The sequence below is a fragment of the Protopterus annectens genome, chromosome 10.part0, assembly GCF_019279795.1.
Source record: "Protopterus annectens isolate FY-2018-M chromosome 10.part0, PAN1.0, whole genome shotgun sequence".
NCBI lineage: Eukaryota > Metazoa > Chordata > Ceratodontiformes > Protopteridae > Protopterus > Protopterus annectens.
In genome coordinates this window covers 1,657,703,731-1,657,717,335 of record NC_056744.1, presented here as the reverse complement: position 1 = coordinate 1,657,717,335, position 13,605 = coordinate 1,657,703,731, and the positions used below count along the sequence as shown (strand labels likewise).

The 13,605-nt window shown below is 39.6% G+C and overlaps 1 protein-coding gene across 1 annotated transcript in view; it reads right to left on the bottom strand.

Moving 5' to 3' along the window:
• Positions 1 to 13,605, bottom strand: part of LOC122814381 — a 498,155-nt gene that overhangs the window by 171,562 nt on the left and 312,988 nt on the right. Inside the window, exons 6-7 of the mRNA XM_044086965.1 lie at positions 1,452 to 1,886; positions 389 to 528 (exon numbers count right to left, since the gene is read on the bottom strand). Of these exons, the coding sequence (XP_043942900.1) occupies positions 389 to 528; positions 1,452 to 1,886 (575 nt within the window). The remainder of the gene's footprint in view (positions 1 to 388; positions 529 to 1,451; positions 1,887 to 13,605) is intronic.

Genomic DNA, 13,605 nt, shown 5'->3' with positions numbered 1-13,605 from the left:
CAAATAATGTGTAGTAGTGTTCACATAATCCACAAATGCACCAGTAATGTGTAGTAGTGTTCACATAATCCATGAATGCACCAATAATGTGTAGTAGTGTTCACATAATCCATGAATGCATCAATAATATGTAGTAGTGTTCACATAATCCACGAATGAACCAATAATGTGTAGTAGTAGTGTTCACATAATCCATGAACGCACCAAGAACATGCTGTTCCCCATTCCATAAGATAAAGAGGAGATCCACAAACCTAGGGAAGAACAGAATATGTTCACTAAATGGCCCCCGTAGAATATGTTCAAATTCCCATACGGCCATTACTGCATTGGCGTAGCTATTGGCACATGAAGTGCCCATAGCCACACCATTGCACTGTTTATATACCTGTTCTCCAAAAACAAAAATGTTATGCTCAAGTACTATTTCAAGAAGTTTCCCCAACAGTTGAATTTTACTGGGACTGTAATCCATGTGCGCCTTTAAGAATTGCATCATACTATTGATGCCATCTGAATTTGGAATAACTGTAAATAAAGAAACTACGTCCATAGTAACAAATATTAAGTTGTCATTATTATTGGTTGTAGTATATTCATGTAGGTCTCGAAGAAAATGTTCAGTGTCTCTGAGCACATGTGTCAACTTATCAAGACCTGGTCTCAAATGTTTCTCTATATAAATTGATAATGACTCAGTGCACCAGTTCCTTCCAGACACAATGGGTCTTAATGGTGGATCTAACCTGCTCTTATGTATTTTTGGGAGACCCTGTATGATGGGAATAGTTGTCTTACTGTTATAAAAATACTCCTAGAGACTGCTGTCAAATAGATTCATCTCAAACAAACATTTGATTAATACTTGCACATCAAAAATAATAGTATCAGCCTGTGTACGAGATAGTTTCTCATAAAAAGAAGTATCATTCAACATAACCATCATTTTTTGATCATACCATACTCTATCCAGTATCACTATAGCTCCACCCTTATCTGCGGGCCTAATCGTGATACTGGTAGTATTTTCTAACCCTCTCAAGACATCAAACTCTTCTTTAGACAAATTCTGACGTCTTTTATACCATTGATAATTATTAAAATTTTTTACATTCATGTCCTAGATATCTTGTATGCAGAGTTTTTCAATTGCAGTAATTAGCGGGTTAGATTTAGGTATAAATGAACTAGGTTTAGAAAACATGTTATCTGCACAAATAGAAGTGCCCATTGAATCATTAAACATAACCTTCAGAGCCAAATTTCTGGCGAACAGTTTTACATCAAAAATAACATCAGTAAAATTAGATTTACTGGTTGGAATAAACGCTAAGCCTTTACTTAAAACATTCAGCTCATGTTCCGTTAAAGTTACATTAGATAGATTCATAACTAGTCCTTCTTGGTGTTCATAAACGCCTTCTTTATTGTATTTTGTGAGTTCACAGTACCTTCTAATTTCCGTTTGTTGCGTCTCTGCCTCCATCCACGTTGATGTTCTTTCAAATACTGATAACTCTGCTCCTTTACTGGGAGCGGAAAAAGAAGATCGTAGTGAGTATTTAGACGAAAAGAATTGTCTACAGTAGTGTTACCATTAACAACAGGCGATTTACTGGATTGATGTACCTGTGCAGTTGTAACAATAACTTTCTTATGAGCTCCTAAGTCTTTAACAGGAGCTTCTTCACAGATAAACGAAGATGAACTTTGCCCTTCTTCCGACCGTTGAGCCTCCACATCAAGATAAGTAACAGACGACGTAATACTGCCATCTGGTGGAGGAACAGCAGTATTATGCTGTTGTCCATTGTTGCCAGAATTACTCTGAAGATCTTCACACGGCCAAGTGAATGCATTCCCCAGCCGATCAAACCGATTTTCGGCTGGGGAATGTATTCACTTGGCTGCATGAGGATCTTCACAGTAATTCTGGCAACAATGGACAACATCATAATACTGCTGTTCCTCCACCAGATGGCAGTATTACATAGTCTGTTACTTATCATGATGTGGTGGCTCAACGGTCAGAAGAAGGGCAAAGTTCATCTGCGCTATCGTGAAGAAGCTCCTGTTAAAGACTTAGGAGCTCGTAAGAAAGTTATTGTTACAACTGCACAGGTACATCAATCCAGTAAATCGCCTGTTGTTAATGGTAACACTACTGTGGACAATTCTTTTCGTCTAAATATTCACTACAATCTTCTTTTTCCGCTCCCAGTAAAGGAGCAGAGTTATCAGTATTTGAAAAAACATCAACGTGGATGGAGGCCAAACGGAAAATAGAAGGTACTCTGAACTCACAACATACAATAAAGAAGGCAATTATGAAGGCTAAGAAGGACTAGTTATGAATCAATCTAATGAAACTTTAACGGAACATGAGCTGCATGTCTTAAGTAATGGCTTAGGGTTTATTCCAACCAGTACATCTAATTTTACTGATGTTAGTTTTGATGTAGAACTGTTCGCCAGAAATTTGGCTGAAGGTTATGTTTAATGATTCAATGGGCACTTCTACTGTGCAGATAACATGTTTTCTAAACCTGTTCATTTATACCTAAATCTAACCGCTAATTACTGCAATTGAAACTCTGCATACAAGATATCTGGACATGAATGTAAAAAATTTAATAATTATCAATGGTATAAAAGGCGTCAGAATTTGTCTAAAGAAAGTTTGATGTCTTGAAGGGTTAGAATACTACCAGTATCGCGATTGAACCGCAGATAAGGGTGGAGCTATAGTGATACTGGATAGAGTATGGTATGATCAAAAAATGATGGTTATGTTGAATGATACTTCTTTTATGAGAAACTGTCTCGTACACAGGCTGATACTATTATTTTTGATGTGCAAGTATTAATCAAATGTTTGTTTGAGATGAATCTATTTGACAGCAGTCTCTAGGAGTATTTTTATAACAGTAAGACAACTATTCCCATCATACAGGGTCTCCCAAAAATACATAAGAGCAGGTTAGATCCACCATTAAGACCCATTGTGTCTGGAAGGAACTGGTACACTGAGTCATTATCAATTTATATAGAGAAACATTTGAGACCAGGTCTTGATAAGTTGATACATGTGCTCAGAGACACTGAACATTTTCTTCGAGACCTACATGAATATACTACAACCAATAATAATGAGAACTTAATATTTGTTACTATGGACGTAGTTTCTTTATTTACAGTTATTCCAAATTCAGATGGCATCAATAGTACGATGCAATTCTTAAAGGCACACATGGATTATAGTCCTAGCAAAATTCAACTGTTGGGGAAACTTCTTGAAATAGTACTTGAGCATAACATTTTTGTTTTTGGAGAACAGGTATATAAACAGTGCAATGGCGGGGCTATGGGCACTTCGTGTGCCAATAGCTATGCCAATGCGGCAATGGCCATATGGGAATTTGAACATATCCTGTGGGGGCCATTTAGTGAACATATTCTGTTCTTCCCTAGGTATGTGGATGCCCTCTTTATCTTATGGAATGGGGAACAGCATGTTCTTGGTGCGTTCATGGATTATGTGAACACTACTACACATTATTGGTGCATTCGTGGATTATGTGAACACTACTGCACATTATTGGTGCATTCATGGATTATGTGAACACTACTACACATTATTTGAGATTTAGTTTTCATCATTCACAGACTTCAGTGGATTTTTTGGATGTATTAGTAATAAAAGATGGGAATGGAATTATATATACTAAATTACACAGAAAGGACGGTCATGTCAATCATCTGTTGCATAGAGACAGTCTTCATCCATCTTATGTATTCAGAAATGTTGCCTCTAACCAGATGTATAGGGCTTCTAGATTAAATGCAAGGGATACTGATTTTTCAGCTGAGGTTGATACTACCATTAGGAACTTGAGGGAGAGAGGCTATGAGGATCATATAATTCAAAGTAGTGTGGTTAATGTCACTAATAAAAGACAAAATGAAGCCAGACCATATTTTTCATCTGGCAGTAGTGAGTATGTTAGGAGACAGAAGAGATCCAATGACACAAATGTGAGGTTTAAGGTGACATATACTACTGATATTAGTAATTATAGTGAAATCATTAAAAGACACTGGAAAGTTCTTACTACAGACAGAGAAATGTCCAGATTTATAGATTTTGAACCTAGATTCTTGTTTAAGAACAATAAGTCATTGAAACGTAGGTTATGCTATCCTACGTATACACAGCGTAATTACTGTTCACATGGTACTAGACCTTATGGACATTGTAATTGGTGCACATACATTGACACTAGCTCCAGTTTTGAACATCCTGATTATGGTACATCATATACTTTTAAAATAAATGCTACTTGTGATACTTCACACATAATATATTTGGCTCACTGTATGAAATGTAGAATGTTCTACAATGGTAAAACTGATAGTCCTTTTAGAGAACTCATCAGGGAGCATGTTTACTATATTAACAAGGGAAATAGTATTAATGCACTTGCCAAACATGTACTGAACACTGACTCCACTCACAGTTTTCAGTTTTTAGTAGTTGCTAGAGTCTATGAGAATGTGAGACGGGGGATATACGTAATAGAACTGAAGATCTGGAATCCACTTGGATTGTAAGGTTGAGGGGGTATGCAGGGCATGGACTAAATGAGTCTGTTCTTTTAAAACCTAAATTAAAGCTGAGACCCCTAAAGAGATAGTTTTAACAATATATTATAAGTAAGATATACAGCTTGTTTCATTATTTTTATAAATATATATATTTTGTGTTTTAAAATGTTCATCATGTGTTTTTAAATGTACTATATCTCTTTTAGTTTAGATATATGTCATGTGATTTTCAGTTTGTATAAAGGGTGTGTACTTGTTAGTGCCTTTTGATACACCTAATGATGCCTATTTGGTGAAAGCGCTTGTGTTACTGTTTGTGCACTGAAGTAAACGTTTTTAAACTGGATACAGCAGCCATTTCTGTGTCTTCCTCTACTCATTGTTCAAAAGTGACAAGAAACATTTTCAGTGCTTGTGTCTTACTATCTATATCCATAATCAAGAGCTTCCACCTCATGTTTTGTATTATTTTGGTTTGTCTCTTCCCGCATATTCTTAGCTGCCATAATATAATCTTTTTTAATCCATATATCTAAATGCCTCATCTTTTCATGCCCACATAGATTTTGGTATTGTTGAACCAATTCATGTGTGGGTACATATTTACTGTTATGGCTTTGTTTTATCTTTTTTATGTTATATCTCGGAAAGACTTGAAACTGTCTCAAAATCTTTCACAACAGTGGATTGATCAAGTGTAAAATAACATCATCTGCAAATAAAGTTGAATTTGTGAGTTTCTTATTTTATTTGCTAATTGCTTAAGTATAAAGCAAATTACAAAGGAGTAAGAGCACACTCCTGCTTGTTCCTCTGTTCAAACACAGCTTATCAGAGATGCATCCTCACACCTTAATTCTTGCCTCTGAGCCTTCATATATCCCCCTAATTAACCCTATTTTATCAGGGAATTCAAATGCTGCCATTGCCGTACTTATAAAATCCCAGCTAACTTAGCACAAATACCTTCTGTGGATCAAGACCTCCAAAATAGTGGCATTTTGTTACTCTTCTTCCGTCTGGATCATCTTCTATTAATGTTGTTGAATGTTTACTTCCACGTTGATTCATAGTTAGCAATTTTGACATCACCTTTGCCATTCTCTTAACTAGTACAGACGTAAACATTTTATAATCATTGTTTAAAACTTGAAATTGATCATTATGAAGGTGGGTTTGAGAGGTTTTTACGATCTTTGGGTAATACAATCACCATAATTTTCTTCCAAGGTGCTGCTACTGTCCTTCCTTTAAAAACATTGTTAAATAAAACCTCCCTTATCTTTAGCACTTTCTTCCCTCCTAACATCCAAACTTCCACAGGAATACCACCTCTTCATGAAAACTTCCCTTTTGATTGATTCATTACTGGTTTCATCCCTTCCAATCTTAGTGATTATTTCTTGGGCCTCATCTTCCCCTAACCTTGACATAGTTTAGTCTTCCATAAAGATCCCATATAAGCCTGTTTCTGTTTTTCCATTCCTTTGCATTATATGAATTTTCATAGAAATTCTAAAATCTATCAAAATTCTCTACAGGATCCCTGGTTACTTTTCTTGTTATAGGCTCCCTAAGTGAGACAACAACCCTTTCTACTTTGTGGTGAGTCAATTATTGAGCTAAGAGTTATTACGATCTTGAGTTATCAGAAATGTTTCCCATTTTCTACAGGGGTCTGGGTGTTGTGTTAACGGCTGTCCCTTCTACTGATTCAGTGACAGTTTCCTACCTTCTTTGCCAAATGTACCTGTTACAGGTCTTCTTTCACACAGTTCATCCATCCATCTCTTTGCTGGATCTCTTCACTTCCTCTTGCCTTCTTCCTGTCTATCCCATATCCTCTTCACCAAACCAAATCCTTTCCTGCACATGCCTGAATGAATGTAAACTGTTCTGTTTGATCTTTTCTGCAACTGAAGCTATTTTAGCTTTTGCTATGATGGCATCACTTCTTCATCTGTTGCAAGTTTGCATCCAACCACCTGTGTCAGGTACTTCATGTCCATCACCTTTAGTTTCCTGTACTGTTTTGGCTTCACTGCACAAATCCCTGTACCATAGGGAAGTATTGGTCGCACCACTGTTTTGTACACATTTCCCTTCAGCTTTTTGGGCATTCTATAATACACCACCCCTGACCCTCTGCACCAGTTGGCTACATCTCCTCCGATTCTACTTCTGATGATCTCATTAAGACTTCCCTTCTCATCAACCACCTTTCCCAGGTACTTGAATCTGTTTACTTGTTCCTCTAATTTCTCTTTTATCTCAGTTTTCTGCTGCCTCTGATTTCTTGCATTTACTGGCATGGCAGCTGTCTTGTCTGTATTCATTTTCATCCCATATGCCTTCAGTTTTGAATTCCATTACCCTATCATTTGCTACAAATCCTGTCCAGTGTCTGCTTGTAATGCCACATCACCTGCATACAGCAGATCTGTCCCATCTGACTTCTTTGCTAATGTAATCTATCACCAAGATAAAAAGTAGTGAATCTTGATACACACCCACGCTCACTGGGAACCATTTTAAGATTCTAAACACTGTATGTACTTGTGTCATTGGGACCTTGTATATACTCTGCACTAATTTTACAAATAATTCCCAAACTCTGAAACTTGGCAGGCCTGCCCAAATCTGACTTTTTTTTTTTTAATCTTGTGCTATGCTTTCTCCAAGTCTAGGAATGTACAGTTTTGACTCTTTCCTCCTTCTCTCTCACTTCTTTTACCACTATCTGTCGTATTGCAAATATCAGGAGAGTTGTGCTGCATCCTGATCTGAACCTGAGCTGCTCATATCCCATCTTATTTTTAGTGCTCTGCATATTCATTTATCAATCACTGTCTCCCTCACTTTTATGCAATGTAACCAGAGTTTCATGCCTGTATACTAGACACACTTGGAATGCCCCCCTTTGTTCTTGTATACTGACACTAGAATGCCCATTATCCAGGTATCTGACCTGCCTTTCTCTCTGTACTACTCGCAGCAGGCATTTATCCTGTAACTCACTGAAAATCTTGATCATATTTGCCACGAACTCAGTTTTTTTTTACTTATTATAAGGTAGACTCTCCCTCCTCTTTCATTGTAGGCTGTGCATGGGGCAGTACAGCTTTTGTTGGGTTATATTCATTGAGAAGCTGCTGGAAATACTCCCATCTGTGTCTGACGACCTGTAGACCAATGAGCTCATTGCCACTGGCATCCCTTAGGAATGGTATCTGATGACCATCTTCGCTATATTCCTGTCTCTTCCTTGTGACTGAGTTTATTTGTAACATCTGTTGAGTCACTTTCCAGAAGGTGGTAGTGTCCTTCTGAAGCCTTGTTCTTTGCTATTGCAACTGCTCTCTTAGCCTCTTTGTTAGCCATCCAGTATTTCTTCTTAGCCTGTTCCATGTTTCCTATCTCCCACTTCTCCCTGCACTCCTTTTTTTCTTTTTATAACTTTCTGGATTTCTTCAGCTTTTCTTATGTACCTTATTTCCATAAATGTCTCGGTCACATACCTGTTCTATAGTTTTTACATATGCTGTTTGAGATGTTATTCTTCAGCCTACCTCTCCCCTGAGTTTTTCCTTGTACTGTTGTGTTTTTATGCCAGTCAACTGCAGAGTCTCTGCTGACCTTAGAGCCTTCTCTGACCTATTGCTATTGCATTTTCCCATTTCTCTTTCTCTCTTATTTTTACCACATTTTTAAAGTCCATTTTTATTTTCTCCACTCCCTAGCTATCCCGTCTGAAGTAGAGTAGGTTATTCCCAATTACTCTTGAATCATTTCTACTATCCATTCTATAATTTCCTCTCTTTTTAACAAGTAGGAAAGCACTAGTGTCTCATTTTTACACCGTCTTATATCATTTTAGTCTTTATTGGTGCATGATCCAAAATAGGAAATATATTCTAAAACAGATGGATATAATAGCTTGAATCTCTCACCTACTTCCCACCATCTCCTGATTGCAGATGTGATGAAAGGAGATACTGCCAGCCCATCTAGATTGAATTATATGTCATTTGTGAATATCAACATGATTTGTATAGAAGTGTGACAAAGAGAGATACTGCCAGCACAGCTATCTGGAATTTTGTAAATAATTGTATGTCATTTGTGAATATATGCATGATCTGTATAAGATGCTTGTGTTATAAATATATTAGAACGGTATATCATATAAGATGGTTTGTATAGACGTGTGCTGTAGAGTGCTTGTGCTTGAAATGTATCCACAATGTACCCTACTGGATAAGAACATAAATGTAAATGCACTACTGTAACTGTTTAAAATGTATATTTTAACAGTAGAAACTGGATTACAGGAGATTAACTTTAGAAAAATAACTGAAATTAAATTACTTTATGGCCAGGCCATAAAAATATGATATCTTTCAGTTTTAGTATAGCAGCAGACACATTGTCTATATTAAGGAGCTTTCTGTATTGTCTTGGAAGTGTTTTATTGTTTTATGACTTCCGCCATCTGCCTAAGATCTGAGGTTTATGTATTTTCACAGATAGATGCTAAATACTACCAGCTACCATCAATGGTTGTTTGGGGGCATAGGAAATAGGAGTCAGATGACAAGCAATGATGTAATTCTGCAAGTTATCCCAGTAGTAATATTTGAGATATTCATTTGAGAGGACTCTGAGGGAGATGGCATTCTGTATTCTGTCTTTGACCTGACAACATCAGCTAGAGGATCCATTCATCACACAATTGCCTTGCTCTGAAGTAAGTTAACTAGGGTATAGTAATAGGTTCATAGTTGTGTACTAGGCTAATGGTCCTGGGGCCTTTACAAGCCTAGCCCATAGAAGTGTCCTGGCATTGTGCCACCCATCGTTAGTTCCCAGTGCCTCTATCAAGAACAGCCACTGGAGTGATCCCCAGGGTAAATTTTCTATTACCCATTCACTCATCAAGATTTCGCTTGAAGAGGGCTAGTGAAGTGCTCTGCTTGACATGTATGGGGAAGTATATTCCAGAGAATGGGTAGTCTCTGGGTTATGAACCTGTCCCTCCAGCATGTTCTGTAGATTGTGGTAATGAGGTTGAGGTCTCTGGAGTGTGTGGTGCAGAGGGATTGGGATGTCTTTAGATGCAGCATTTCTAACAGAGCTGGGTCAGACATGGCTTTGTAAGTCAAGCAGAGATCGCCTCTTAGTAGATGATGTGAGACAGAGAATAACTGGAGTTTTTTTGAGTCTGTCCATGTAGGACATATGTTTAAGGCCTAGGATCCTCTTCGTGAGGTACTTTTGAGGCCTCTCCAACTGTTGCAGGGGTTTAGTGAGGTACATGCCAAATGAGGCATTATACTCTGATTGGTCTTATGAGGGGAGAGTAGAGAGAGATGACCTCTTTCTTCCTGGATGCAAAACCCTTGGTAATGAGATGTGCCACACAGAAGAATTTTTTGACCACAATGGCAATGTGGTGGTCGAAGAAGAGGGTGCCGTTAACCTGTGTCCCCAGATTTCTTATAATGCCTTCACTGTTCAGTGGGCTACCATTGATGTGATACTTAGTGGGAACTGAGTTTTTCCCAAAGGGGGATGACACATTTTTTGGCATTAAGCTTAAGGCCATGGTTTCGATCCCAGTCATTGGTCTCAGTGTGGCCTTTCTGTAGGATGTCTGCATCACTTGAGGAGCTAATAATGGTTCCCAGCTTGCAGTGGTCTATGAATTTGGTCAGCCAGAATTGCTCCCTGTTGGCCTGGACTTCTGAGAAGTAGATGCAAAACAGGAGAGGACCCAGGACTGATCCCTGTGGGACTCCACTAGTGACTGGTCGGCAGTCTGACTTGGAGTCTGCTACTTTCACACAGTGGGCTCTATCTGTGAGCCATTTTGCAGCCCACCTAATGATATAGGGGTTGATGCTTAGTTTGCTGAGTTTATCAATAATTCCTGATTGAGGAATATCAAAGGCCTTGGACAGATTGAGGTAAGCTGTATGAACTGCCTTACCTTCATCCACTGCTCTGGTGACTAACTCAAAGTAGTCAACCAGTTTGAGCAGGCATGATCTACCGTTCACAAACCAAATTGCATGGGATCTAGAGTTTGGAGATTCCTTATATCCTTGTTAATTAGGTCCATAATGATGCCCTCCATAGCCTTACATATCAGACTCATCAGGATAATGGGGTGATAATTTCCAGGGTCTGTAGTCGCTCCGCCTTAATGGAGAGGGATGACTGTAGCAGTGTGCCATTCGGAAGGGGTGAGGCTGTGAGTGAACAGAGCACACAGATGTGGTGCCAGTTCACTTTGTAATTCATGTAGAACACAGCCAGGGATATTGTCAGGTCCCATGGAAGCTGTATTATTGGCCTTAGACCATGCAGCTTTAACCTGTGCTGCAGTAATGTTGGGTGCCTGGCATTCTTCTGGTATTGAGATTTGTCTTTTGGGGGGGACAGGGGGGTAAAGTTGGCACTCAATCTGTCAGCCAGCATGTTGGCAATATCTGTTGACTCAGTATAAGCGGTACCACTGTGCAGTAACTCAGAGCAAATCCGGGTATTGCCATGGAGATCCTTGATATAACTATAGAAGGTTTTGTGGTTGTTTTCAGTGTCTGCCACAATTCTGCCTTCATAGCTGGCTTTGGAGGTTTTGACAAGGGATTTCAACTTTTTGTTGAGGCTAATAAGGGAATTTTTCCAGTCTTGGATCTTCACCTTTTTCTGCAACAGTTTATTCCTTCTGTTATTAATGGCAGGTGACCACCAGACTGGCTTCCATTTTTTGGAAGAGAGCATTTTGGCTCTGTTGGGTATGGCTAATTCCATGCATTTGTGTATGTGTTCGTACAGTGCATTGCTGTATGATTTGGCAGTCATGCATCTATTTTCCATTGGCATGGGTGCCATGAAGTTAGCCACCTCTGTTTTTATGAGTCTAAAGTCAGCTTTGGAGAAGTTTTTCATGGTGGATACCTTTGCGGGGGGGGGGGGGAGTGTGTGTGGGTGAGATGTGGATTTCCATGTTGATTAGTTTGTAGTCGGATCTAACCAGGGCGGAAGTGACTAGTAGTGTAGAGCAATGGTTGTCCATGTTAGTAATAACCAGGTCAAGGATGTTGCTTCTTCTAGTGGGGTTAAGAATGAGCTGGTCCAGGGCATTGGAACTGATGAATTCCAGGAAGCGTTGGGCCAGTGCATTGGTGCAGGAGTAGTTTTCTCAGCTGATGGAGGGGTAGTTGAAATCACCTAGTATGAGAGTGTTGGGTTGGATCTTAATAGTTTCCGGGGTGCTTAGGAATATGGAGTGAGTCTTGGGACATGGTTGGGGACTTATAGCAGGCTACGACCTGAATTGCGACTTACTCAATGTTAGTTGTACCTGGAGTATCTCAGATGTGTTATGCTGGGCTACTAGTCTGGAGGTGTCATATGCTTTATGTATATGGAGACACCACCATCTTTGGAGCTTCGGTCCATGTTCTGGGGCCAAAGGTGTGGTATGAGTTATAGCCTGGTAGCACAGGGGTACTTTCTGCTGCTTTAAACCGGGTCTCCATTACAGCACAAATGTCGATGTTCTCCATTTTGAGGAGTAGTTCGAGTGAGTGCATCTTGAGAGTTAGACTTCTAGTGTTGAGTAGCATGACGTGCTTGGTGCCAGAGCCATGGGCTCAAGCTCAATGCCAAGAAATGTATAGTTATCCCCTTTGGGGAAAAAACATGTACCTGTGAATTACCACATAGGTGGCAGTACACTAAACACCGAAAGTGTGATGAGACTTAGGGACACAGGTGGACAGTGGTCTCACCTTCGATAACCACATTACCACAACAGTCAAGAAATCCTTCTATGTGGCACACCTCATCACTAAGGGCTTTTCATCCATAAAAAAGGAGGTCATTGTCCCACTCTACTCATCCCTCATTAGACCCATTATAGAATACAACACCCCATTTGGTATGTACCTCTCAAGACACCTGCAACAACTGAAAAGGCAGCAGAAATACCTCACTAAAAGAATCACAGGCCTAAAGGAGCTGCCCTATGCTGACCATCTAAAAAAACTCCAGCTATACTCTGTTGCATATCATCTACTCAGAGGTGATCTCTGCTTAACATACAAGGCCACGTCAAACCCAGAGCTGTTGGACATGCTACACTTAAAGAAATCCCAATCCCTCAGAGCCATACGCTCCAGGGATCTAAACCTTGTCATCACAATGAACAAAACTTGTTGGAGGGATAGGTTCCTGACCCAGAGACTCCCCCAGACTCTGGAATAGACTGTCCATACATGTCAAGCAGAGCACCTCTTTGGCCCTCGTCAAAAGGAACCTTGATGATTGGATGGGAGATAGGAAATTCACCCTGGGGATCAGTCACCCTGCTAGACAGGGGTCTAGGGAAGTAAATATTGTGGGAAGAAATAGCCAGGGAATTGTTATGGCTAGGCTTGTATAGGCCCTAGGGCCGATAGCCTAGTACCAACCTATGACCCTCATACTGCATTTATTTATAGCAGTTATGATGGTAATTTGGTCTTTGGAACACCACCTAAAAAAGGCATTATAGGGGTAGCAAGAGCCTTAGCCAGCATCCAGAATCCCAGGGGTGACAGAAGCAGGCCATCTCTGGCAAAGCATCAAGGTCTGTCAGTCAAGTCATCTCAAGTAGACAGATACTGGATCCCTTAGAATGACACCAGAAACTTTGCCAATTGTTGAAGTCAATAATTATTTGTTTGTACTGCGGTATCATTCTGGTCAATGGTAGGATGCTGCTCAGGGGTAGGGTCATACCTGCCTGGGCCACATAATCCGAGAGTTCAACCATGTCTCTTTTCATGTAGTCCAGGAAGGTGTATCTCAGGTCATTCACATCCACATGGACAATGACAGAGTCATACTTGTACTTATTGTGGAGTATCCTGAGTGCATGTATTATGTGTTGGATTCTGGCATCTGATAGAGAGCTGACTGCTACCTTCTCCTTATTCAACCTAGTGAGTG